Source organism: Peromyscus californicus, unplaced genomic scaffold (genome assembly GCF_007827085.1).
Source record: "Peromyscus californicus insignis strain IS unplaced genomic scaffold, ASM782708v3 Scaffold_4__1_contigs__length_199733344, whole genome shotgun sequence".
NCBI classification, from domain to species: Eukaryota; Metazoa; Chordata; class Mammalia; order Rodentia; family Cricetidae; genus Peromyscus; species Peromyscus californicus.
In genome coordinates, this window is record NW_026294562.1 from 74,696,771 (window position 1) to 74,720,727 (window position 23,957).

General features: G+C 42.9%; 1 protein-coding gene across 5 annotated transcripts in view; it reads right to left on the minus strand.

The window, feature by feature from the left end:
- Inpp5f (inositol polyphosphate-5-phosphatase F) overlaps positions 1-23,957 on the minus strand; it is a 97,263-nt gene that overhangs the window by 57,014 nt on the left and 16,292 nt on the right. For all 5 annotated transcript variants that reach the window (XR_008212950.1, XM_052712745.1, XM_052712746.1 and 2 more), the window contains exon 2: positions 6,866-6,946. Coding sequence is in view for 3 of the 5 variants with exons in the window: in XM_052712745.1 (XP_052568705.1) it covers positions 6,866-6,946 (81 nt within the window). In the remaining 2 variants the exon portion in view is untranslated. The remainder of the gene's footprint in view (positions 1-6,865; positions 6,947-23,957) is intronic.

Consider the following 23,957-nt stretch of genomic DNA (forward strand, 5'->3'; position numbering starts at 1 on the left):
TCCTCCCCAGCACCACCTGAACTCCTCCCCAGCACCACCTGAACTCCTCCCCAGCACCACCTGAACTCCTCCCCAGCACCACTGAACTCCTCCCCAGCACCTCTGAACTCCTCCCCAGCACCACCTGAACTCCTCCCCAGCACCACTGAACTCCTCCCCAGCACCACTGAACTCCTCCCCAGCACCACCTGAACTCCTCCCCAGCACCACCTGAACTCCTCCCCAGCACCACTGAACTCCTCCCCAGCACCACTGAACTCCTCCCCAGCACTCCTGAACTCCTCCCCAGCACCACCTGAACTCCTCCCCAGCACCACCTGAACTCCTCCCCAGCACCACCTGAACTCCTCCCCAGCACCACCTGAACTCCTCCCCAGCACCACCTGAACTCCTCCCCAGCACCACTGAACTCCTCCCCAGCACCTCTGAACTCCTCCCCAGCACCACCTGAACTCCTCCCCAGCACCACTGAACTCCTCCCCAGCACCACTGAACTCCTCCCCAGCACCACTGAACTCCTCCCCAGCACCACCTGAACTCCTCTCCAGCACCACCTGAACTCCTCCCCAGCACCAATGAACTCCTCCCCAGCACTCCTGAACTCCTCCCCAGCACCACTGAACTCCTCCCCAGCACCAATGAACTCCTCCCCAGCACTCCTGAACTCCTCCCCAGCACTCCTGAACTCCTCCCCAGCACCACCTGAACTCCTCCCCAGCACCACTGAACTCCTCCCCAGCACCACTGAACTCCTCCCCAGCACCACTGAACTCCTCCCCAGCACCACCTGAACTCCTCCCCAGCACCACCTGAACTCCTCCCCAGCACCACTGAACTCCTCCCCAGCACCAATGAACTCCTCCCCAGCACTCCTGAACTCCTCCCCAGCACCACTGAACTCCTCCCCAGCACCACCTGAACTCCTCCCCAGCACCACTGAACTCCTCCCCAGCACTCCTGAACTCCTCTCCAGCACCACCTGAACTCCTCCCCAGCACCAATGAACTCCTCCCCAGCACCAATGAACTCCTCCCCAGCACTCCTGAACTCCTCCCCAGCACTCCTGAACTCCTCCCCAGCACCACTGAACTCCTCCCCAGCACCACTGAACTCCTCCCCAGCACTCCTGAACTCCTCTCCAGCACCACTGAACTCCTCCCCAGCACCACCTGAACTCCTCTCCAGCACCACCTGAACTCCTCCCCAGCACCAATGAACTCCTCCCCAGCACTCCTGAACTCCTCCCCAGCACCACTGAACTCCTCCCCAGCACCAATGAACTCCTCCCCAGCACTCCTGAACTCCTCCCCAGCACTCCTGAACTCCTCCCCAGCACCACCTGAACTCCTCCCCAGCACCACTGAACTCCTCCCCAGCACCACTGAACTCCTCCCCAGCACCACTGAACTCCTCCCCAGCACCACCTGAACTCCTCCCCAGCACCACCTGAACTCCTCCCCAGCACCACTGAACTCCTCCCCAGCACCAATGAACTCCTCCCCAGCACTCCTGAACTCCTCCCCAGCACCACTGAACTCCTCCCCAGCACCACCTGAACTCCTCCCCAGCACCACTGAACTCCTCCCCAGCACTCCTGAACTCCTCTCCAGCACCACCTGAACTCCTCCCCAGCACCAATGAACTCCTCCCCAGCACCAATGAACTCCTCCCCAGCACTCCTGAACTCCTCCCCAGCACTCCTGAACTCCTCCCCAGCACCACTGAACTCCTCCCCAGCACCACTGAACTCCTCCCCAGCACTCCTGAACTCCTCCCCAGCACCACTGAACTCCTCCCCAGCACCACCTGAACTCCTCTCCAGCACCACCTGAACTCCTCCCCAGCACCAATGAACTCCTCCCCAGCACCAATGAACTCCTCCCCAGCACTCCTGAACTCCTCCCCAGCACTCCTGAACTCCTCCCCAGCACCACTGAACTCCTCCCCAGCACCACCTGAACTCCTCCCCAGCACCACCTGAACTCCTCCCCAGCACTACTGAACTCCTCCCCAGCACCACTGAACTCCTCCCCCGCACTCCTGAACTCCTCCCCAGCACCACCTGAACTCCTCCCCAGCACTCCTGAACTCCTCCCCAGCACTCCTGAACTCCTCCCCAGCACCACTGAACTCCTCCCCAGCACCAATGAACTTGGTATGGTGGTGCACACCTGTCATCTCATCTCTCAGGAGGGAGGCAGGAAGATCAAAAGTTCAAGGCTATCCTTGGCTACATAGGAAGTTTGAGGCCAGCCTGGGCTACACGAGACCTCCATCTCCAAAAAGGAAAAAAAAAAATCAAAGAGAAATAGGTAAAGGAGATATGCAAAGAGAAATGCTGATGAGAGAGCTCACACCCCATATAACATCCACATTCGGTTTCAGAATGCTGGGTTCTTATAAAAAGTGTTTCTTGCACAAGCTGATAGATTTTTCCCTTTACCATAAGCTGGCAGAGTTGTATAAGTAAAAGAGTCTTGATAAAAGAGCCTATCTCACTTGAGACTCACAATACCCAAACACATAATGAGGCAAATTCCTCTGGCTCTTGCTTTACAGCTGAAGAAGTAAGGCCCTTGACCTGGGGATTTATCTTCTTGGCTTCCAGGCGCTCCCTGAAAAGATGGCCCCACTATTCAGGAGAAAGAAGAGGACTCCAGAATAGCAAGGAGGCTCCCAGAAGAGAGGCCCTGTGAGATGAGAGGCACGGGGAAAAGCAGAAAGGCTACATGAAGGCAGTGTGGCAACTCAGGCAAATGCTGCTGCCGGTCTACCCCGAGGGCCGACGACGAGAGGAACAGAGCAATGAATATCATCAGCACGAAGGGTCCTGGGGGACTGTGCACTGCTGCTGTCTTAGACCAGTCGGCCAGCCTTTAGGACGGCTGACTGCACAACAGTGAAGCAGACGCTCGAGATCTCTAATAAATAATAATAAAAATACTAACAAACGGAGCGTGACTCTCGGGCTCCTGACTGATTTCAGCAATTCATTCACTGCTCTGAGATGTGACTGAAATTGGAGAAAAATAATTCAGAAGTTTCATACATGTCATTTACATAATAGAAAATGAATTTTAGCTCAGAACATCCAGCTGTGAAATTATCTTGTCAGTATGTAAATGAATTAGAGATATATGTATGTAAATGTGGACAGGTAGGAGAGTGTTATTAAAATACTTAGCATGGTTACATAATGACTAAATGCTCTTCTCCTCTGTGCTGAAGGACATTTCTAAAGCCTACCAAAAGCAGAATACACAACAAAACTCAGAGCAATATTATTTCTAACAGGGAAAAAAAAGAAAGGAAGGAAAACTAAATAACCCAGTGAGGGGAAGACAGACAAATCATGAAATATTCAAATAAAGGAAGAACAAGGAACTCTAGTTTCATCTATCAGCATAGGTAAATCTCAAAACATCAACAATAAAAAGAAGAGATGGCCGGCATGGTGGCACATGCATGTAATCCTGACCCTCAGGAGGAGGAGGGAGAACAGAAGTTCAAGGTCACCCCTGGGTACACAGCAAGTTTGAAGCCCATGTGGGATATATGAGACTTCATCTTTAAAAATCAATAATAAATAAAACTGCCAGGCATGCTAGTGCATGCCTTTAATCCCAGCACTTGAAAGGCAAAGGCAGGTGGATCTCTAAATTCTCAGCCAGCCTAGCCTGATTCACACAGTGAATTCCAGACTAGCCAGCATCACATAGTTTGACCCTGTCTCAAAATAATAATAAAATAAATAATACAAAGAAGAAAAAGTTCCAAGTATAGTGTCTCACGCCTTTTATCCCAGCACTCAAGATGCAGAGGCCGGCGGATCTCAGTTCTAGATCAGTCTGATCTACATAGCAACTTCCAAGCCAGCCAGGGATACATTGTAAGACCATGTCTCAAGAAAAACAGAAGAAAAGATTTAAAAACAAGAGATTAGCTGTTCAGGAATAACTTGCCAAAGAATGTAAAAGATATTTTCACAATATGATCACCCCAGAACATGGGCGAGGGAGATAGCTCAACAGTTATGTGCCTGAATTCAAATCGCCAGCATTCATGCAAAAGCCAGGAGTAATGTAGCTGTAATCCCCGTTCTGGGGGGGCTCTTGGAGCCCATGGGCCAGTCAGCCCAGCTGACTCCATCAGCTCCAGGTTCAGCTCCCTGCACCCAAAAATAAAGTGAGAAACACATGGGAGACACCCAACCTCAACCTCTGGCCTCCAAACACCCATGCACATGCATGCACACCCACCCACATAAACACACACACACACACACACACACACACACACACACACACACACACACACACACACGAGAGAGAGAGAGAGAGAGAGAGAGAGAGAGAGAGAACACAAATAATTTAATGAAATTTAAATAAAAACCTCCAAAATATAAATCTTAGCAACATACTATTTAGGAATTTATACCAAGAAAAGCAATAATTTTCAAGGGAGTAGCAAAACTGGAGCTGATTCCCTTCAAGGGAAGGACATGCTTGGAAAAAATGGCAAAAATACCTCTAAGTCACTGGTCATGTTTCACTTCTTAATCTGGACAGGAGATAAAAATGTACACTTTAGAATGCCTTATACTATTTAGCTGTGATAAGCAGTCTCATAAAAAAATTCATAATAAGAACACTATTTAAAATATAATCAAAGAATCTAGCAAAAGAAAATTACAAATTGTCTCCACCAATATGTTTTTATAATTCACAAAATCAACCTAGTGCCTAAATGCTCAATAATTATATTTTAAACTTAAAAAAAAATCTATCTGGGTTGTGGTGGTGCACACCTTTAAACCCAGCACTCAGGAGGCAGAGTCAGGTGGATCTCTGTGAGTTCAAGGCCAGCCTGGGCTACAGAGCGAGATCCAGAACAGCCACAGCTACACAGAGAAACCCTGACTCAAAAAACATATATATATATATATATATATATATATATATATATATATGTATATATGTATATATGTATATCTGTGTTGGTGGCTCATACCTATAATCCCAGCATCTGGGAGGCTACGGCAGGAGAATCATCATGAGTTCAAAATAAACCTGGGCTACAAAGTGAGACCCTGTCATACAAAGAAAAGAACAGCGAGAGGGCTCAGTGGGTAAACACAAGTCAGAAGACCAGAGATCTATCCCCTGAAGCCACAGTGGAAAGAGGAATCCAACCTCCAAAAGAGCACTATGGCACACAGGCACCAACAGTCTCCCTCCCTCTCCCTCTCTCTCTCTGTCACACACACACACACACACACACACACACACACACACACACACACACACATACACACACACACACATCATACACACATGTACACACACAATAATCATAAGAGAGAAGAAAGAGAGCAAATAAACAAAAGCCACAACAGGCATGTTGCAGAGATTAACTGACTTCAGAGTCTCCTATAGTCATAAGTCATACTAAAGTTACTATCAAAGGAGGCCGGTATAATGGTACATGCCTGTAAACCCATCATTCAGCAGGCACAGGCAAAGGATATCAAGCTCCAGGCCAGCCTGGGCTAGAGTGAGACCCTGTCTCTGAAAATCAAATGAAGGAGCTGGAATAATGGCTTAGTGGTTAAGAATACTTCCTGCTCTTTCAGTTCCTGCTGTGGGATGTTCTGTATGGCAAATGTGTTGCTAATTAGTCAATAAATAAAACACTGATTGGCCATTGGCTAGGCAGGAAGTGTAGGCGGGACAAGGAGGAGAATAAAGCTGGGAAGTGGAAGGCTGAGTCAGAGAGACACTGCCAGCCGCCACGATGAGAAACAGCATGTGAAGATGCCGGTAAGCCACGAGCCATGTGGCAAGGTATAGATTCATGGAAATGGATTAATTTAAGCTGTAAGAACAGTTAGCAAGAAGCCTGCTATGGCCATACAGTTTGTAATCAATATAAGTCTCTGTGTTTACTTGGTCGGGTCTGAGCGGCTGTGGGACTGGCAGGTGAGAGAGATTTGTCCTGACTGTGGGCCAGGCAGGAAAACTCTAGCTACAAGTTCCCAGCACCCACATGGGCCTGCTCACAACTGCCTGAACGCCAGCTACAGGAGGATCAGCTCTCTTCTGGCTGCCTGAGATAGCCACATCTACACATATACATATACATACACACACACACACACACACACACACACACACACACACACACACACACACACATATATGCAGCATGCATACTCATACACTTGGGAGAAGAGGTGTCTGCTCTCCCAGGCAGGAGCCAGGTGAATGACTTAGACTTTCCATCCATTTGCCTGCCTTGGACAGAGGTCCCAGACAGTACCACACCACATACTAAAAGACCCTTTCCTGGCAGGAGTGACTGACTCAGGACTAGGCAGCTGACCCAAAGCCAGGCAATCATGTTGCCACCTGTCCACCTTTCCAGTTTTGTTCCAGCAACTTCCACTCATGTCTGTGAACTTGCTGTACCATTCCTTAACAGAATGCACATCCATGCCCAAGGACTACACATGTACCATTCAGTCATGCATTCTGTCTTTTCTTCTAACTCTGAGCTCTGGGAGGGTAGAGGGGTCAGTGTGGGCTCACAATTGTGCTAAGCCTGTTAGCACAATCCCTGGCACCAAGTAGGAATTTTGTGAGAATTGTTTTTAATAAAAGAGCAAAATCAAATGTAATACCGTGTCTTCTTTTTTCAAAAGGTTTATTTTTATTTCATTAAACTTAAATAGAAATATACTTGCTTTAAGAAGGCCCCAAATGATGACAAAGGAACCAATGTCATAATAGAACACAACCTCAAAAAGGACAATGTCACAGAAAATCATGTTAAATTTTATAAGTGTAAGGAGCTTATAAAAACATACCTGAGTGAAGTTGAATTTTCCCAATAACTCCTTCTACCAAGCCCAAACAAATGGGGTTCCAGGCAAGAAGCAGATCTGTGGCTAAAATAAAGTAAGAAGCAATCGTGAGAACGTATTCACCAGAAAATGTTAAACTATCTTTTTGCAGCATATTTTAAAAGGATCAACATCCCCCAAAAAGCAGTTCTAAACATCCCCCACTGAACATATTACCATAAAGGACTTTGTGGTAAAGCGCTAACTCTGAGGCCTCTGGATACCAGGGCAGTTACGGGGTAAGAAGGGTTGAGGAACTCCGCTGAGGGGGCAGTGCCTTGGTGCCCTACAGTGGAGGAAACAGGCTGCCGCACTAAGAAGAAGGTAAGTGGAAAGATCCCCGGGGCCCCACAGACAAGGCCTGAAGATGGCCGTGGAGCTGTCCACTTCCTCCCAAAGGGTCACACACTAGGCAAAGGGGGCCAGAAAGCCACTTCCCTTACCCATGACTTCTAGGGCTGCTTATTTTCTGTGTACCACCGCGTCGGTGCCCCTCACCTGAACCACACAACAGCTACAGTGATTTGCGTGTAAACTAACACCATTCTGGACATCCCAAAGAGAAGCAAATCTAAGGACAGGGGGGCTAATTTAGCTCTTCTCCAACCTGCGCTGTGAGGGCCCGCTGCAAGCACAGGGACAGATGTGACGCTTCCAAGAGCTCAACCGCTGGAAAGAGGAGCAAGAACGAACAGTCCTGCGGGGCTAGGCAGCTCAGAGAGTGGAAGTGCTTACCCCGGAAGCAGTTCACGCCCAGGACCAACGGTGGAAGGCCAGAGCCAACTCCCAAAAGCCGCCCTCTGACCTCCACATGTGTGCTGAGGCACAGTTGCTAATAAGAAGTGAATTTTAATTATTAGCACTTAAATTTTATTTTACTGAAATATCTGTTACTAGTAGGGTAATTATACACTAACAGTTTAGTTTTCAAATTCATTTACATTTTGATTTTATTATGTATTAATTTCTTGAGTTAGGGTCTTCCTATATAGCCATGGCTAGACTCGAACTCATGGTGATACTCCAGCTTCAGCTCCATAGCTGGAGTGTTATTTCTGGAATGTCTTTGCTACTGAATTTTCACTAGAAAGCAAAAGCAATAGATTTGTTGGTTGGTTGTGGCTATTCTGCAGAGCCAGGGGTAGAAGCCAGGGTTTCACACAGGCCGGGCAAGCTGCTACCACCAAGCTACAATCACTCCAACTTCATTGTTTTTATTGTAAAAACTAACAACAACAAAAAGATTGTAAAGGCTCCTATATATATTATCATTTCTACTCTTTTTTATTTTATTTGTTTTGCATGTGTGTGAAAGTAGGGGCACAAATGCCATGGCACACATGTGGAGGTCAGAGAATAACTCATAGGAGTCAGATCTGTCCTTCCACCATGTGGGTTCCAGGGATCAAACTCAGGCTGCCAGGTGTTTGAGGCAAGAGCCTTTACCCACTGAGCCATCTTGCCGGCCCTCCAAGGTTGACATCAGGAGTCCCATTTTACAAGTGAAAGAAAAATGCTTCGAAAAGTAACAGTTGAATCAGCCACAGGACAGGAGGCAGGGCTGCAAACAAAAGAGAAGTCTAGCGAAGCTCTGACTCAAAAACTTCTATTAAGTCCAAAACAGGTGAGAGTTTGAGTCCAACCTGGTCTATGAAGTGAGTTCCAGGACAGCCAGGGCTGTTACAGAGAAACCCTGTCTCCAGGGGAAAAACAAAACAAACAAACACAAACACAAACAAACAAACAAGTGTAGTGGCACACTCCTTTAAACAACACTTGGGAGGCAGAAGCAGGCGGATCTCTGTGAGCTCAAGGCCAGCCTGGTCTACAGAGTGAGTTCCAGGACAGCCAGGACAACAGAGTTTTGAGATCGTGACTCAAAATTTAAAAAAATAAAATAAGTAAATAAAAGTCTAGAGCCAGGAATGGTGGTGCATGCCTGTAATCTTAGCATTTAAGCTAAGGCAAGAGGATCTTCAGTTCCAGGCCAACCTGGGATACACAGTAAATTTGAGGCCAGCCTGGGCTAATGGACAGCCTGTGTTCTCCAAAGAAAAAACCAAAGAGGTCTGTCATCTGACTCTGGTTATATACCTCAGCAACCTGCCATGACACCTACCTCAGAAACTACACAGGGAACCACTGAAACAGGAAGTCTTAAATGCCATGTGTGATTACAAAGTATCACTACAAAGCCGACAGGGAAACGGACCACAGAGGTAAGGTGGTTCTGTTCCATTTCATTTCAGTTAATGGCACATTAACTGAATGCCACACAGAACTACCTACTCTTAAAAGCAACATTTCCTGAGAACAAATTTTTTGTTTGAAGTCTTTTTCTAGGGCTGGAGAGATGGTGTGGTGGAAGCCAGGCTGGCTCTGGCTTTCCTTGAGACCCTGAAGTATGGAAAAGGAACCTGCTGGGGAAGGCTAGTAATGGCCTGGGGCTAGGACCTTGGGGTAGCATAAGCTTTGGATCCCGAGAACCCAATTCTTCTCTCTAAAGCAATGATTCTCAACCCTCCTAAAGCTGCAACCCTTTTATTCAGTTTCCCATGTTGTGGTGACCCCCAACCATAAAATTATTTTCAGTGCTACAACATAACTGAAATTTTGCAACTGGTATGAATTGTAATGTAAATATCTGTGTTTTCTAATGGTCTTAGGCAACCCACATGTTGAGAACCACTAACCTAAAGGGTTATGGATACTGTATGCTTGGTCTGTGTTCCCTTTGTGCAACATTGCTTGATTAGCACCTGGCTGGCTTTGACCCACTGTATGACAGTTTCTACTTACTGTTCCCCTTTCCCTGCAAACTGTATGTGTAATGCTGTACTTCTTAATAACCTTGTGCGGATAAGACACAGCTTGTGAGACCCCTCCTGGGTCTCAACTTTCCCGTCTTCTTTATCTTCTGATCTCCTGGTCCTTCCTTTCAGGAACCTATCCCTGAAGAATGACCTGTTGGTCCAGGTCAACGGTGAAACTGTTAAGAGCACTTGCTGCTCATACAGAGGACCAGGGTTCAGTTCCCAGAACCCACAAGATGGAACTAAGGCATCTGACACACAGGTACTGTACACTATGGTGTACTTGCTTACGTACATGCAAGCAAAACACTTATGTCAGGGACAAGGACAGAATCTCTAATTAGTGGAAAAATACAGACCCCCATAAGACAGGGAACTAGATCATCTTACAGTCAGGTCGCCTAGCAACAGGACATTAAGTCAGAGCCCTTGACCCTTTCACCCTGTAAACATCCTATACAAACATCCTGTTAGCTTGCCCCACCTTATGCAGATGACAGCTTCTTGCTCCCCCAACCCTGCAGGAACTATATAAACCCTCCTGGAGAAAAATAAAGTTGCACCTTGATCAGAATCTTGACTTGGTGTATTTCCTTGTATCTCCTGTCCCTACATTCCCTCCTTAGGGTGGTCGAGTACCCGTTGTAGCCCTGCAGGTGGGGCACACTTAAGACACATAAACTAAAAATAAATCTTTTAAAAACTCTTTTTTAAAGAAATAAAACATTCTTAAAATCATGACCTCATGGTGGCATAATTTTCCATTTAAGTAAGTACTTCCTCACTGAAACATCAAACTTTATTCTATTATAAAAACACTGTGATACCAACAGACTGCTGGCAATGGTCGAGAGACAGCCCGAACTGACCTACTCTGGTGATGGGATGGCCAAACACCCTAATTGTTGTGCTAGAAACCTCATCCAACTACTGAGGGATCTGGATGCAGAGATCCAGGACTAGGCCCCGGGTGGATCTCTGGGAGTCCAATTAGCGAGAATGAGGAGGGTTTATATGAGCGAGAATTGTTGAGACCAAGGTTGGATAAAGCACAGGGACAAATAGCCAAATGAATGGAAACACATGAACTATGAACCAATGGCTGAGGGGTCCCCACTGGATCAGGCCCTCCGAATGGGTGAGACAGTTGATTGGCTTGATCTGTTTGGGAGGCATCCAGGCAGTGGGACCAGATCTTGTGCTCATTGCATGAGTTGGCTGTTTGAAACCTGGGGCCTATGCAGGATTGTTTGGCTCGGCCTGGGAGGAGGGGACTAGACCTACCTGGACTGAGTCTACCAGGTTGACCTCAGTCTGTGGGGAAGGCTTTGCCCTGGAGGAGATGGGAATGGGGGGGGGGGGGGGGTTGGGGGGAAGGTGAGGGGGACGGGAGGGGGGGAGAACAAGGGAATCCGTGGCTGATATGTAGAACTGAATTGTATTGCAAAATAAATTAAAATAAATTTAAAAAAAATTCAAAAAAAAACCACTGTGATACAAATGATGAGTTTTATATAAATATTTCATCTGTCTCTATCCTTAATAGCTTTAGGATAGATTCCTTGGAATGAAATTAGTAGTCATAACATTTAAAAAAATTAAGGCTCTCAAGCATTATCAAATTACTTCTATAAATATTATATCACATTAGATATATTTCCCACGTTAACAATGGTGAATATCATGATGCAGAGTACTCTGTATGGTTCCACAATGGATGGTTTGAAAATGGAAAAATTAAATAAAGGGATAACCAGCTTAGCTGGGATTGACATAATGTTGATTATAATTATGAACAGTTTGGTAATTCATATTTTATCATTAAAAAGTGATTTGATATCTGTGACAAATATGAAAAATTGACTTAGAAAGACCTACTAATGAAACTAAAAAAATTTTCACACACAGAGGAATTTAGAGCAGAACCTACTGTACCATTGTAGGATGAAACTAAAGAGGAGGGGCCCAAGGTTATTAGAACACCAACCTTAGTTTATCCAGTTACTATACAAGAACAACCAGCAGACAATAGGCATCCCCAAGGTTATTCATAAGTTAACTGAACTCCTGTAAAAATGTTAGAGTTGAGGAGATTTAAGGAAGCAGTCATTTCATATGGTATGCATTCACCCTATGTGAAGCAAATGTTAAATTAATGGACAACTCAGAACAGAATCATCACTCAAGACTGGAAAGATATACTACAGCAATATGGGAAGCTGGTCCTCAGTTACAACCAGTTACAATGGAGAACATGATGGAAAGAGGAAGCTAGGGCCGTAGAACAATGAAACAGGGCTAGAGGGATTGATATTTCCCAAGGCCAGTTTTTCAGTAAAGGTCAGTATGCTGATTTGCAAAGACAATTTGGATTTGATGATCACACCTTGGCTCTATGCCATACAGCAGATTTGAAAGCTTGGGATAAGGTTGAAGAATCAGGAAAGAGGACTGAGTCATTAAAATTGTACAAGGCCCAAAAGAAGCCTTCACTGTATTTTTGCAAAGATTGACTTCTGCTGTAAATAGAATAATATCAGATCCAGAAGTTAGACAAATATTAATTGAATTTTTGAAATGCTAATTCATAATGCAAAAGGATAATTAGGCCTTTAAAGGCAAGACCAGTACCAACTGATGAATACAGCTGATATTGGATCTCATGCTTACGATGCTGCTTTGATAGGAGAAGTAATTTCTAGAAATTTTAAGAAAAAGTAAAATGTCAGATGTTTTAATTGTGGTAAACAAGGTCATCTGAAAAGCGATTGTAGGTGAGGCATTCCAAGGAACAATCTTTTTTCTAGAGATAATCCAAACAGAAGACTGGGCCTTCTGGAGTATGCAGAAGGTGTGGCAAAGGATGGCATTGGACCAATGATGCAGATCAACATCAGGAAATACCTTAGGGGGCTTCTCGCAGGCCCAGATATCAAATTTGGTTCAACCATTCCCTGTTAGCATTGGAGAAACTCATCCACAGAGCAATTAAAAGACTTAATGCCTATTGTTTAAAACCATACTGCTCTGGATGACAGAACAGCTTCATTAGATAAAACAAAATTTTCAGGAAAGACCACAAAAATCCATATTTTGGGAAACTTTTATAAATGATCAAAGACTAAAGCTAAAGATATGAATAAATGGCATTGTAATTGAAGATTTGGTTGAGACAGGGGCAGATATAACAATAATTTCACCAAAATCTTGGCATGCAGATTGGCCTCTTCAGGAGGTAAATATTCAACTTCTAGAGATTGGAATTTTATCTCAGGTAAAACAAAGTATAGGTATCTCAGGTAAAACAAAGTTGAATGTATAGGGCCAGAAGGACAAGTAGGAAATTAAAGCCATATGTGGCTAACATAGCAATGAATTTATGGGGACAGGATTTGTTACAACTATGGAGAACACAGATTAACATTCCTCCAATCTCAGAAACAAACCTTAAAATAAAGAATACTTCTAAGATAAACATTAAAAGGTATTATCAAGAATAGTCACTGACCATTCAGGCTGTACATAAGCAAGGCACAACAGCTGTTGATCTTGGTACCAACAGCCCTACCTTTAAAATAGTTAACTGACAAACCTGTCTAGGTGGAACAATGATCTTTTGACATCAGAAAAATTACAGGCACTAGAACAGTTGTTACAGAAACAGCTAAACATTCAACATATTAAATAATCGACCAGTTCTTGGAATTCTCCTATATTTGTCATTAAAAAGAGATTTGGAAAATGGAGAATGGTAACAGATCCAAGAGCTGTTAATAAGGTGATCCAGCCAGTGGGCTCTTTACAGCCTGGAATTCCCTTACCTTCTTTATTACCTTAAGGATGGTCTATTACAGTGATTGATTTAAAAGACTGCTTTTTTACTATATCCTTACTTTTGCCTTCACAGTGCCTACTTATAGTAATTTCCAGCCTGTTAAAAGGTATCAGTGAAAAGTTCTTCCACAAAGAACGTCAAACAGCCCTACCTTGTGCCAATTATTTTGTACAACAGCCATTGGAAATAATTCATAATCAGTTTCCTCAATCTATAATTTACCATTACATGGATAATATCTTACTAGCTGATTCAGACACAGATACCTTAGGAAAAAAAATGCTTGATGAAATAAAGAAAATTTTGCCTTGTTGGGGATTACAAATTGCTCCTGAAAAAAGACAAAGAGTAGATTCTATTAATTACCTAGGAAATAAGGTAGGTTTACAGAAAATTAAACCACAGAAAGTATAAATCAGGAGAGATCAATTATGAACTCTTAATGATTTTCAAAAGTTGCTGGGAGATATTAACTGGCTATGGTCCACAAGTGGATTAACAACTCAAGAACTAAGTAATTTATTTGAAACCTTACAAGGTGATAAGAACTTAAATAGTCCACAAAAATTATCAGCTAAGGCTTAGAGAGAATTGGCTTTGGCTAAAGAGAAATTACAGGATGCACGTGTGGATTGCTTGGATTCAGATCATACTGGATTGTATCCTGGTCATACCACTTTCTGTACATGCTCCTATGGGAATTCTTATGCAGAAAGAAGATATTTTAGAATGGATATTTTTACTTCACAAAAAGAGTAAAAAAATTAAAGACCTATGTAGAAAAGGTTTCTGAATTGATTTAAAAGGCAAATTAAGACTTTGTCAATTAGCAGGAATAGACAAAACAGAAATTGTAGTACCTTTTACTAATGCTTGAAATTGCCTCATTATAGGCAGAAAATGAGCACTGGCAAAGAGCTTGCAGTAATTTCTTGGGAGAGATTAGCAACAAATACCCAAAAGCAAGAGACTTCAGTTTATATAAAGAACTAATTGGGTCCTTCCTCACATTGTATGGGGAACACCAATTTCTGGAGCCCCTACATTCTATACTGATACAAAAAAATCAGGAAAGGCAAGTTATAACTCAGAAAATTTAAGAAAAGTGGCTCTAAGTCCTTATGACTCTGTTTAAAAGTCAGAATTAGCCGGGCGGTGGTGGCGCACGCCTTTAATCCCAGCACTTGGGAGGCAGAGCCAGGCGGATCTCTGTGAGTTCGAGGCCAGCCTGGACTACCAAGTGAGTTCCAGGACAGGCGCAAAGCTACACAGAGAAACCCTGTCTCGAAAAACCAAAAAAAAAAAAATAAAAAAAAAATAAAAAGTCAGAATTATATGCTATTCTCATGGTATTATTAGATTTTCCAGAACCTCTTAATATATTTACTGACTCTCAATATGCAGGAAGAGTTGTTTTACATATTGAAACCACTGAACTTATTCCAGATGATTCAGAATTAACTTTGTTATTTATTCAATTGCAATAAATAATCAGAAATAGAAATCATCCCTTGTATATAATACATATCAGATCCCACATGGGTCTACCAGGCCCTCTAGCACAAGGTAATGATAAAAATTGATCAGCTATTGGTAGGAAAACGTGCTAGAAGCCTCAGAATTTTATAAGAAACACCATGTTAATAGAAAGGTTTAAAGAAAGATTTTTCTATCACTTGGCAACAAGCAAAGGAAATTATAAGGAAATGTCCTACTTGTTCCTTGTATAACCAAACTCCACTACCTACAGGAAATAACCCAAAGGGTACTCAAAGAAATGAAATTTGGCAAATGGATGTGTTTCATTTTGCAGAGTTTGGAAAATTAAAGTATGTGCATCATACCATAGATACATATTTGGGATTTCAATGGGTAACTGTTTTAAGTTCTGAAAATGCTAATTCTGTAATCATACATTTATTCAAAGCTATGGCTATTATGGGAATACCTGTACAAATTAAGACTGATTATGCTCCAGCATATGTCTTCAGTAAAATTAAACAGTTTTTTGCATATTACAACACAAAGTATATTACAGGTATACCACACAATCCTACAGGACAAGTAGTTATGGAAAGATCTAATTACACTTGAAGATATGCTTAATAAACAGAAAAAGGTAATAAAGACCCCCCAGAGATCAATTACACAATGCTTTATCAACTTTAAAATTTTTAAATGCTAATGAGAAAGGAATGACAGCTATGGAGAGACATAGATAGTAGAAAAAAACTGCTGAATATTAAATCAGCCTGTGTACTTTAAAGATGTGTTGACCTCAGAAAGGAAACCAGGATATGTGTTATGTTGGAGAAGGGGTTTTGGTTTTGCTTCCACAAGAGAAGAAAAGCTATGGATACCATCAAGATTGATAAAAATTAGATTTGAACAAGAGAAGACCTCTTGATTAGGAGAGGCAATAGTTCATCAAACAGCATGGCCATTCAATCTAAACTAATCTAAATTTGTATAAGACTAACAAATACCTTTCATTTGATCAGATATAACCTTCAATAAAAGGGAACTCTCCAAAGTTAGAGTTGGGGCAGGTTTGTGGCCATGTTAGATATGTTTTCAAGGTCAAACAGAGATATATTTTAGATAGAGAGATGGTCTTCAAACACTTCAGAGACCTACAGAATATAACATTTATGATGTTTTAATACTATATGGCTTTTCATGACAGTGAGACACATCTGCTCCTGGCAGCACCAATTTACTTCAAAAAAGGATGATGGGCATCAAAGAACCTCCACATGGAGTTTGCTTTGTTGTCACAAAGTTAGCCCTGGGTAAAGAAACTGCCCTTGCCTCGACTGCTGACAGCATGCTGTCCAAACTGGACAAGCAGGACACCAAAGAAGGTGACTGCTGAACTCTGCCAAGACAAAGTAGGACAGTCCTTCAAAATTTCTGCTTCACAGAAAAGTCTGTCAGATATTCTAGGCCTGTAGGACGAAGATGGATGCCCCAACATTGCAGAGGAAACTTGGGTGACTATCTAGGCAGTCAGATGTCTCTGCTGTTTCTATAATTTTGGAAGTTATTTGCTCTGTACTTCCTATTTACTCAGGTAATATTATATCCTTCTCGGGTCTCTGATGGGGTTGAAGACTAGATAGAGTTTTCCTTGTTATCAAATTCAGAAAAGAAACTCACAAAAGAATTGTAAAGTGTATAAGGTTGATGTTTTAAGGTCTAAAAGGGTTATTTCTAGGTTGGTATTACAAGTTATGATAGAAAGTGAATTCAGCACAAAACTTTGGACTCATCAAGATAGAATAGATAATAGAGTATTTTCTGAACTTGCCAAATACAAATGGACTGGGCATTGTAAATGTAATCCTTATTTGATAATTGTTCATATTGTGTATAGTTTTACTGTGTTAGAGTTAAAAACCTTTCCTTTTTATTTAGAAAAAAAAAAGAGGAAATGTTGTGGAATATTTGTTCACATTGACACTCTAAGACTGCCAATAATGTTTACCTGGAATCAGAGGGCAGAACCAGCAATTGGCTGGCCAGAATTAGCCATAGAGGTTTTGGAGGACTCAGATAGGAGGGCACAGGAAGATATAGGGAGGGACTTGGAGAGATTCACTTTCTTTTCAATCCAGGAACCGTGAAGAGTTAGGATCAGCTAATCGCTCCTCCACCGCTCTTTGGATCTATCAGGTTTTTACCCCAATGTCTGATATCTGACTCCTGAGTTTTTATTGCTATTAGAATAACTTAGATAAATGCATCTCATACATACACACACACACACACACACACACACACACACACACACACTTTTTTTTTGAGACAAAATGTCTCTATGTATTCCAGGCTGTCCTGGAGCTCACTATGTAGTCCAGGCTAGATTCAAACTCACAGAGATCTGTCTCCCTCTGCCTCCTAAATGCTGAGATTAAAAGTGTGCACATTTATGCCTGTCTTAAATTACCAGCATTTTCAAATCTTGTTAATTTGATGGCATCCATTGCAAAAAAAAATTAGTCTATTTTCTTTGTTGGTAAGATTAAATATTTAACTATAAAAGTAGCTACTTGTGTTTCTTTTTCTATGATGATTTTCTTGTTTATACCTTCTCCCTACCTTGCCCTTCTTGTTTATATCTTTATTTAATTTTTCCTGCCTAGCAAATGTCAAGTTCTATATTTCTTGTTGAATAACAAGTTCTTTGCCTACTTAGGACTTCAAATCTTTGATATGTTTTACAGATACTTTGTTTTTAACGTTTATACAAATTTACTGTTTTCATTATCTTTGGACTTAAAAACTCATTTCTTAACCAGTATCAATTAAGGATTAATTGCTTTCATCTCTGTTACTTTTAAATGCTTAACCTTTACTCCAATAGTGAGCTTGTCAGCCCTATATTACACATGTCGAGTCTCACACAGATATTCCTGCTGAAGAAATAGCCAACAGTTTCCCTAACCCAGCCACTCTGACCTCCAAAGGTCATAACTATAATGAGCTTTATGGACAGGAAATGAGACTATCTAAGATGTGTTCTGGAATCTGTCCCATTGTTAGGGAAATACTTATCAAATACTTGCAAGGACTCAGGCTCAGAAGATACAAAAATAAAGAAGTAGGGCAGGGGATTATCATTCAAAGGTAGAGTATTTGCCTAGGTTCAAATAGGGGCAGGAGGGATCACTAGGTGGTTAAGAGTACTTGCTGCTCAATCATGAAGTCTACAGTTTGAATCCTAGGACCCACATAACAAGCTGGGTGTTCAGCCTCCAATTCAGGGGTAGAGGTGGAGACAGAAGAATCTATAGGGTTTGCTGGCTCCCAGCCTAGCTAAGAAAACACAGCCCAGGTTCAGGGAGAGACCCTGACTCAATGAAATAGGTCAACCAAGAAAGAGGGATACATCAAAGGCCCCCTTCTGGTCTCTACATGCAATCGCCCCCCACAAGTGCATACAGACACAAACAACACATAAATTAACAATAAATATTTAAAACAACAATAGAGTAATATTTAGGTAACGTAAGACCAGTGGGTTTAGTGGAAATGTGAATAGGACTGGGAGTAAAGTGAGGTCAGCTAAAGAGAGACTTAAATAAAGGACAATGAGTCAGAACTTCCTGGAGTCTATGGCAGGCAGATAATGACAGAAGTGAAATAATATTACAGCTGTGGACTTTATCTCAGTTGACATAATGGATGTTCACCCAAAAGTTAAATAGTGCTTTCAACTGTCTGAGGTCCACAGTGAACAATACTGTTCACACCATGACTTGATGAACACATTCAAATATGCAAGTGTCAGAAACACAGTCTCATGAACAGAGACTGGGGGCAGAGTCACCGTCCAGGTTACTGCAAAATTGTGACTTGAAATGGCAAATGAGCTCAGGAAGTGGGTTGGCGGTGGACTTGAAACCTGTCTCAAAAAACCAAAAACCAAAAACCAAAAAACAAAAAACAAAAAACAAAAAAAAAAAAAAAGGAAATGATATATAACACCTCAAAGGACACTGTGGAAGGACAGGAAAGAGTAATGGTTGTACATTCAAGATTGTATTGAGGTCTGGGGATCCAGCTCAGTTGGAAGAGTATCTGTCTAGCACGTACAAGGCCCTGGGTTCATTTATCCCTAACAGGGCATCGAATAGGCATGCCTATGATCTCAGTACTCAAGAGGTAGCAGCGAGTTCAGGACTCTGCCTCAAAACTACAAAAAAACAGTGAGAGGACACAATAAAGGGAAAAAAGAATGTAGAAAATGATGAAATCCAAAGTACAGGTAGAAAAGTTAACCTTGGGAAGGAAAAGAGATGTTTTTCTGGAAAAAAAAAAAAAGATGAACGGCTAAATCTAGAACGAGAAAAGCCAATGCGTGAATCAAATGCACTGACTTAGTGAAAACGGGAATCCAAGTCCTCTGCTTCAGCGAGGGCAGCATGGAAGCAGGAGGAAGGTCAGCACAGGGCGCAGGGAAGCCTGTTTGTAAATGTTCTAGGTGCGCTTATGTGCATGCATGTTCTAAGACTAGTTTCAGTATTTATTTAAATTATCTATGCACAAGCAGAAGGGTGCCCACTGATCCAGAAGAGGGCTCTGGATCCTCTCGAGATGGAGTTACAGAAGGTTGTGAGCCACACAATGCGAGTGCTGGAAACTGAACCCAGTTCCTCTACAAAAGCAAAACGCCCTCAACCGCTGCACTATCTCTCCAGACCTACATGCGTTTTTAAATTCAGTGTTTTGAAGAAAAATGGTGTCGATCCACCAATAAATCATGAAATCAATTGTGTGTGGTGAAATAAACACTAACAGCAGTGAAACAGAATAGAACAGGGAAAAAAGCACTACATAAAGAGAAATACCAGGAACCAGGCATGGTGGCAGGAGGTGGAAACAGAATTAATGTAAGTTCAAAATCAGACTAAGCTCTGCAGAGAGGAACCAGGTTATCCAGGGCTACACAGCAAGGTCCTTTCTTTTTTTTTTTTTTTTTTTTTTTTTTTTTTTTTTTTTGGTTTTTCGAGACAGGGTTTCTCTGTGTAGCTTTGCGCCTTTCCTGGTACTCGCTTTGGAGACCAGGCTGGCCTCGAACTCACAGAGATCCGCCTGCCTCTGCCTCCCGAGTGCTGGGATTAAAGGCGTGCGCCACCACCGCCCGGCAAGGTCCTTTCTTAAAAACAAGAGCAAGGGATGGGAGGGGTGAAGGAGTTATCACTCATTAAGCTTATTTCTGGTAAACACACACATATCTGTATAGTCACCAGATCATGACATCAGAAGGTACCGCTTGGGCTGGGGATATGGCTGAGTGACAGAGTGGGTGCCTGGCACATACAGGAGACAGTACAGCCAACTGCTTTTAATGCTCTAAGCCACTAAGGGTGTCTGAAAAAAGCCACATGAATCGTGTTATTTATTTACCTAAAATTATATACAATACATATAAGGCTGTGTGTATACATATATGGTCTAAATGAAGTTGTCCCACTTGGGCTAACAATGCTCCCCACAAGAGGCAAAGACTAACAAAAACCCCATACCAGACATGTGAAAACTTTCATATTGTTGGTCAGGGGAGTCCAAGAGACTCCTCAAACAATGTGAGTTTGGCTGTTGCCCATAGTTACCTCCCAGACACTGAAGGGAAGTCCTGCTGCTGCAGACACCATGCACTTTAGACACAATCCCTGGAGGACCTGAGCTGGCTCTGACTTGAAAGTCTCCTCCCTGAGGACTAGCTTTCACAGTACCAGAAGGTACCATGCAAGCCTCCAAAGGGAGGAAGCAACCAGTCTTACCCAGCTGGAATACCTATGGCCCACAGTGGGCAGTGGGCACCTAAGGGTGCCATAGTGGCATTCATATCTTCGCAGGAACCAACAGCTGGACTTCGGGCATGCTCAACAGGAGGCATACATGTCTGGTACTAGCCAACTACGCAGAGCTAGTAAGGTCATGGATCTTAGAATGTACTACCACCTCTTTACTAAACCAGCCTAATTCCTAACTGCATTCTAAATACGTGTCCCAAACAGTACAACAACTATAGACACTAACATAATACGGAAGAGGGAACTATCATGGAGTCCCAGCCATAGGAAAGGAACCACAGGCAACTTAGGAATGCTAAGAGTGGGAGAGACAGCCTTTCTCAGGGATGAGTCTCCTAATTAGTCATCCAGTAATACCAAGTGGTCTGCCCTGAAATCATATGCATACAAGCAACACCAACTGGACTAAGCAAGCTGTAAATATACTTTTACACACACACACACACACACACACACACACACACACACACACACACACACAGACAACAACAACAAAAAAAAAACAAAGAAAAAGAGGCCATCATTTCAAGAGGGAACAAAGCAGTTACACGGTACATGGGAGGAAAATGTTGTAATTATATTTTAATTAAAAAATTAAGCCGGGCGGTGGTGGCACACGCCTTTAATCCCAGCACTCGGGAGGCAGAGGCAGGCGGATCTCTGTGAGTTCGAGGCCAGCCTGGGCTACCAAGTGAGTTCCAGGAAAAGGCGCAAAGCTACACAGAGAAAGCCTGTCTCGAAAAAACCAAAAAAAAAAAAAATTATAAAAGAGCTATTTTGGGGATTAAAAAAGTACTTTTCACCATGTACCTCAAACAACTAGAAAACATCTAATGCTTTTGCACAAGGGTCATTATATCAACCTTGTAAGTTATTTTGCTCAAATCTATGTAGTTACTAAATGTTTTGACCAATTAATTATTGAGGTCTTTTTTTTAATCTCATGCTTTGTATACTTGCTCCTTCATAATTTTTGCTTTCTATGATTTTTTTTGTGCTTTTTTTTGTTGTTTTTTTTGTTTGTTTGTTTTTTTTTTGAGACAGGGTTTTTCTGTGTAGCTTTGTGCCTGTCCTGGAACTCACTTGGTAGCCCAGGCTGGCCTCGAACTCACAGGGATCCGCCTGGCTCTGCCTCCCAAGTGCTGAGATTAAAGGTGTGCGCCACCACCGCCTGGCTGCTTTATATGATTTTTAAAGCTTTATTGATTTCATTTTATGTATATGAGTACTTGCCTGCATGTATGTATGTTTACCACATGTGTGCCTGGTGCCCACAGAGGTCTGAAGAGGGAGTCCAATTCCCTGAAACTGAAGTTATAGACAGTTGTGAGCCTCCAGGCAGGTGCTATGAGCCAAACTCAGATCCTCTGCAAGAACAGCAAGTGCTCTTAACTGCTGAGCCTTCTCTGCAGCCTCGTTGCTTTATATTTTTGAGACAAGCAGATATATAGAAATTTGGGGTTATTCTATCTCCTGGTAAACTTCTGTTTATCAAAATGTACTGCTTACATCAAATAAACTATTTGCCTGGTTTAACATTAATGTGAAAGAAACATATTAGGCATTCAAAAGGATAAATACGAACACTGCTAGACCAATCATATTACTTCTACACCCCACATCCTTGGAAATAAAGTCCAAATTCCTTAGAGAGGCTTTTAAGTGCATGGTGGGGGTAGGGGTTATGGGCTTGGTGGCACATTTTAATCTCAGGATTCAAGGCAGAGGAAGGGAAATCTCTGTTGAGTCCCAGGCCAGCCTGGTCTACAGAGTGAATTCCAGAACAGCCAGGGCTACATAGAGAAACCCTGCCTCAAAACAAATAAATAATCATTAGAAGGAAGCCTTTCAAGCCCTCTCCACTCTCGGCATCCAGGCCTGAAGTCACTCTCCATCTCTTTCAGGATGGGTCTGGAATGCTCCCCACCCACTTCTGCCTGCTCTTCATTCTAGCCTCAGAACAAGGGTCACTGGTCTTCAAGACACATTCCTCACTCCTCCCACTCTAAGAACTGGTCATACTTGTGTAACAAATTTCTACCTCAGCACCTTGCTTTGGTTTAGTGTATCTAATTATTGACTTGGCTAAGTCCTTGACTGCACAGGAACTCATGAAAAACAGGAAGCTCGCTGAGACCTTTGCAGGTTCAGTGCATGGCACAGTAGCTCCAGAACTAGACAGGCGACCTCAATATGGAAAGGAGTGAACTGCGGTCAGATAATATTTAAGTAACCACATTGGAAAGGTTCACTATTTAAACTGACAGAAACTGAATTCATGTGGTCTATTTCAGCTATAACCATCAAGGCTGACAGGTAAAGTGACTGCCACCATCATCCAGCTGGTTAACATCAGAACAGTTTCCCATTCTCAGTCCATCGGAGCTCTAACACATCTCCAACACCACAGGTCTCCTTACCAAATACTCCCTGATGTAATACTCTCATATTTGCATGGGGTGTGAGCTCACTATCAGCATTCCAGCTGCCCACGCCAAAACCTACAAGGCATCCAGAATGCCTTTGTTTCTCATCAAGACCCACCGATTCTCTCCCTTCCAATTTTGATTATCACTACACATCTCTGCATACCCAACGCCACTGTCCTTGTCTAGGGTTAAGCCCTTCACCCTGTGGATCCTAGAAAGAGCTGTTATCAGGACTGGAGAGATGGCTCAGCAGTTAAGAGCACTTACTGGCACTGTCTTGCAGAGGACTGAAACTCAGTCCCCAGCATCCACACCAAACAGCTCACAACTTCCAATTCCTAGGGAATCCTATGTCTCTGGCCTCCACAGGCACCTGCACGCGCACGCACACATGTGTGCTCGCGGGCACACACACTTAAAGATAAATAAACAAAATAAAATTTAAAATCACTTGTCAGCCTCCAAAGAACTGAATCTTGTCTGTCTATATCTGTCTCTCTTTCCTTTCTTTTTGAAAGTCAAGCAAAGCCTGTTTATTCAAGGAAGGTCAGTTTATTAGAGTTTAAAAGAAAACCCCCAGGCAGACAAGTTGCTAATCTCAGTAGCTACCTGGCTGAAGTAAATGGAGAAGGGAAGGAAAAAAGCCATGCCATTTGA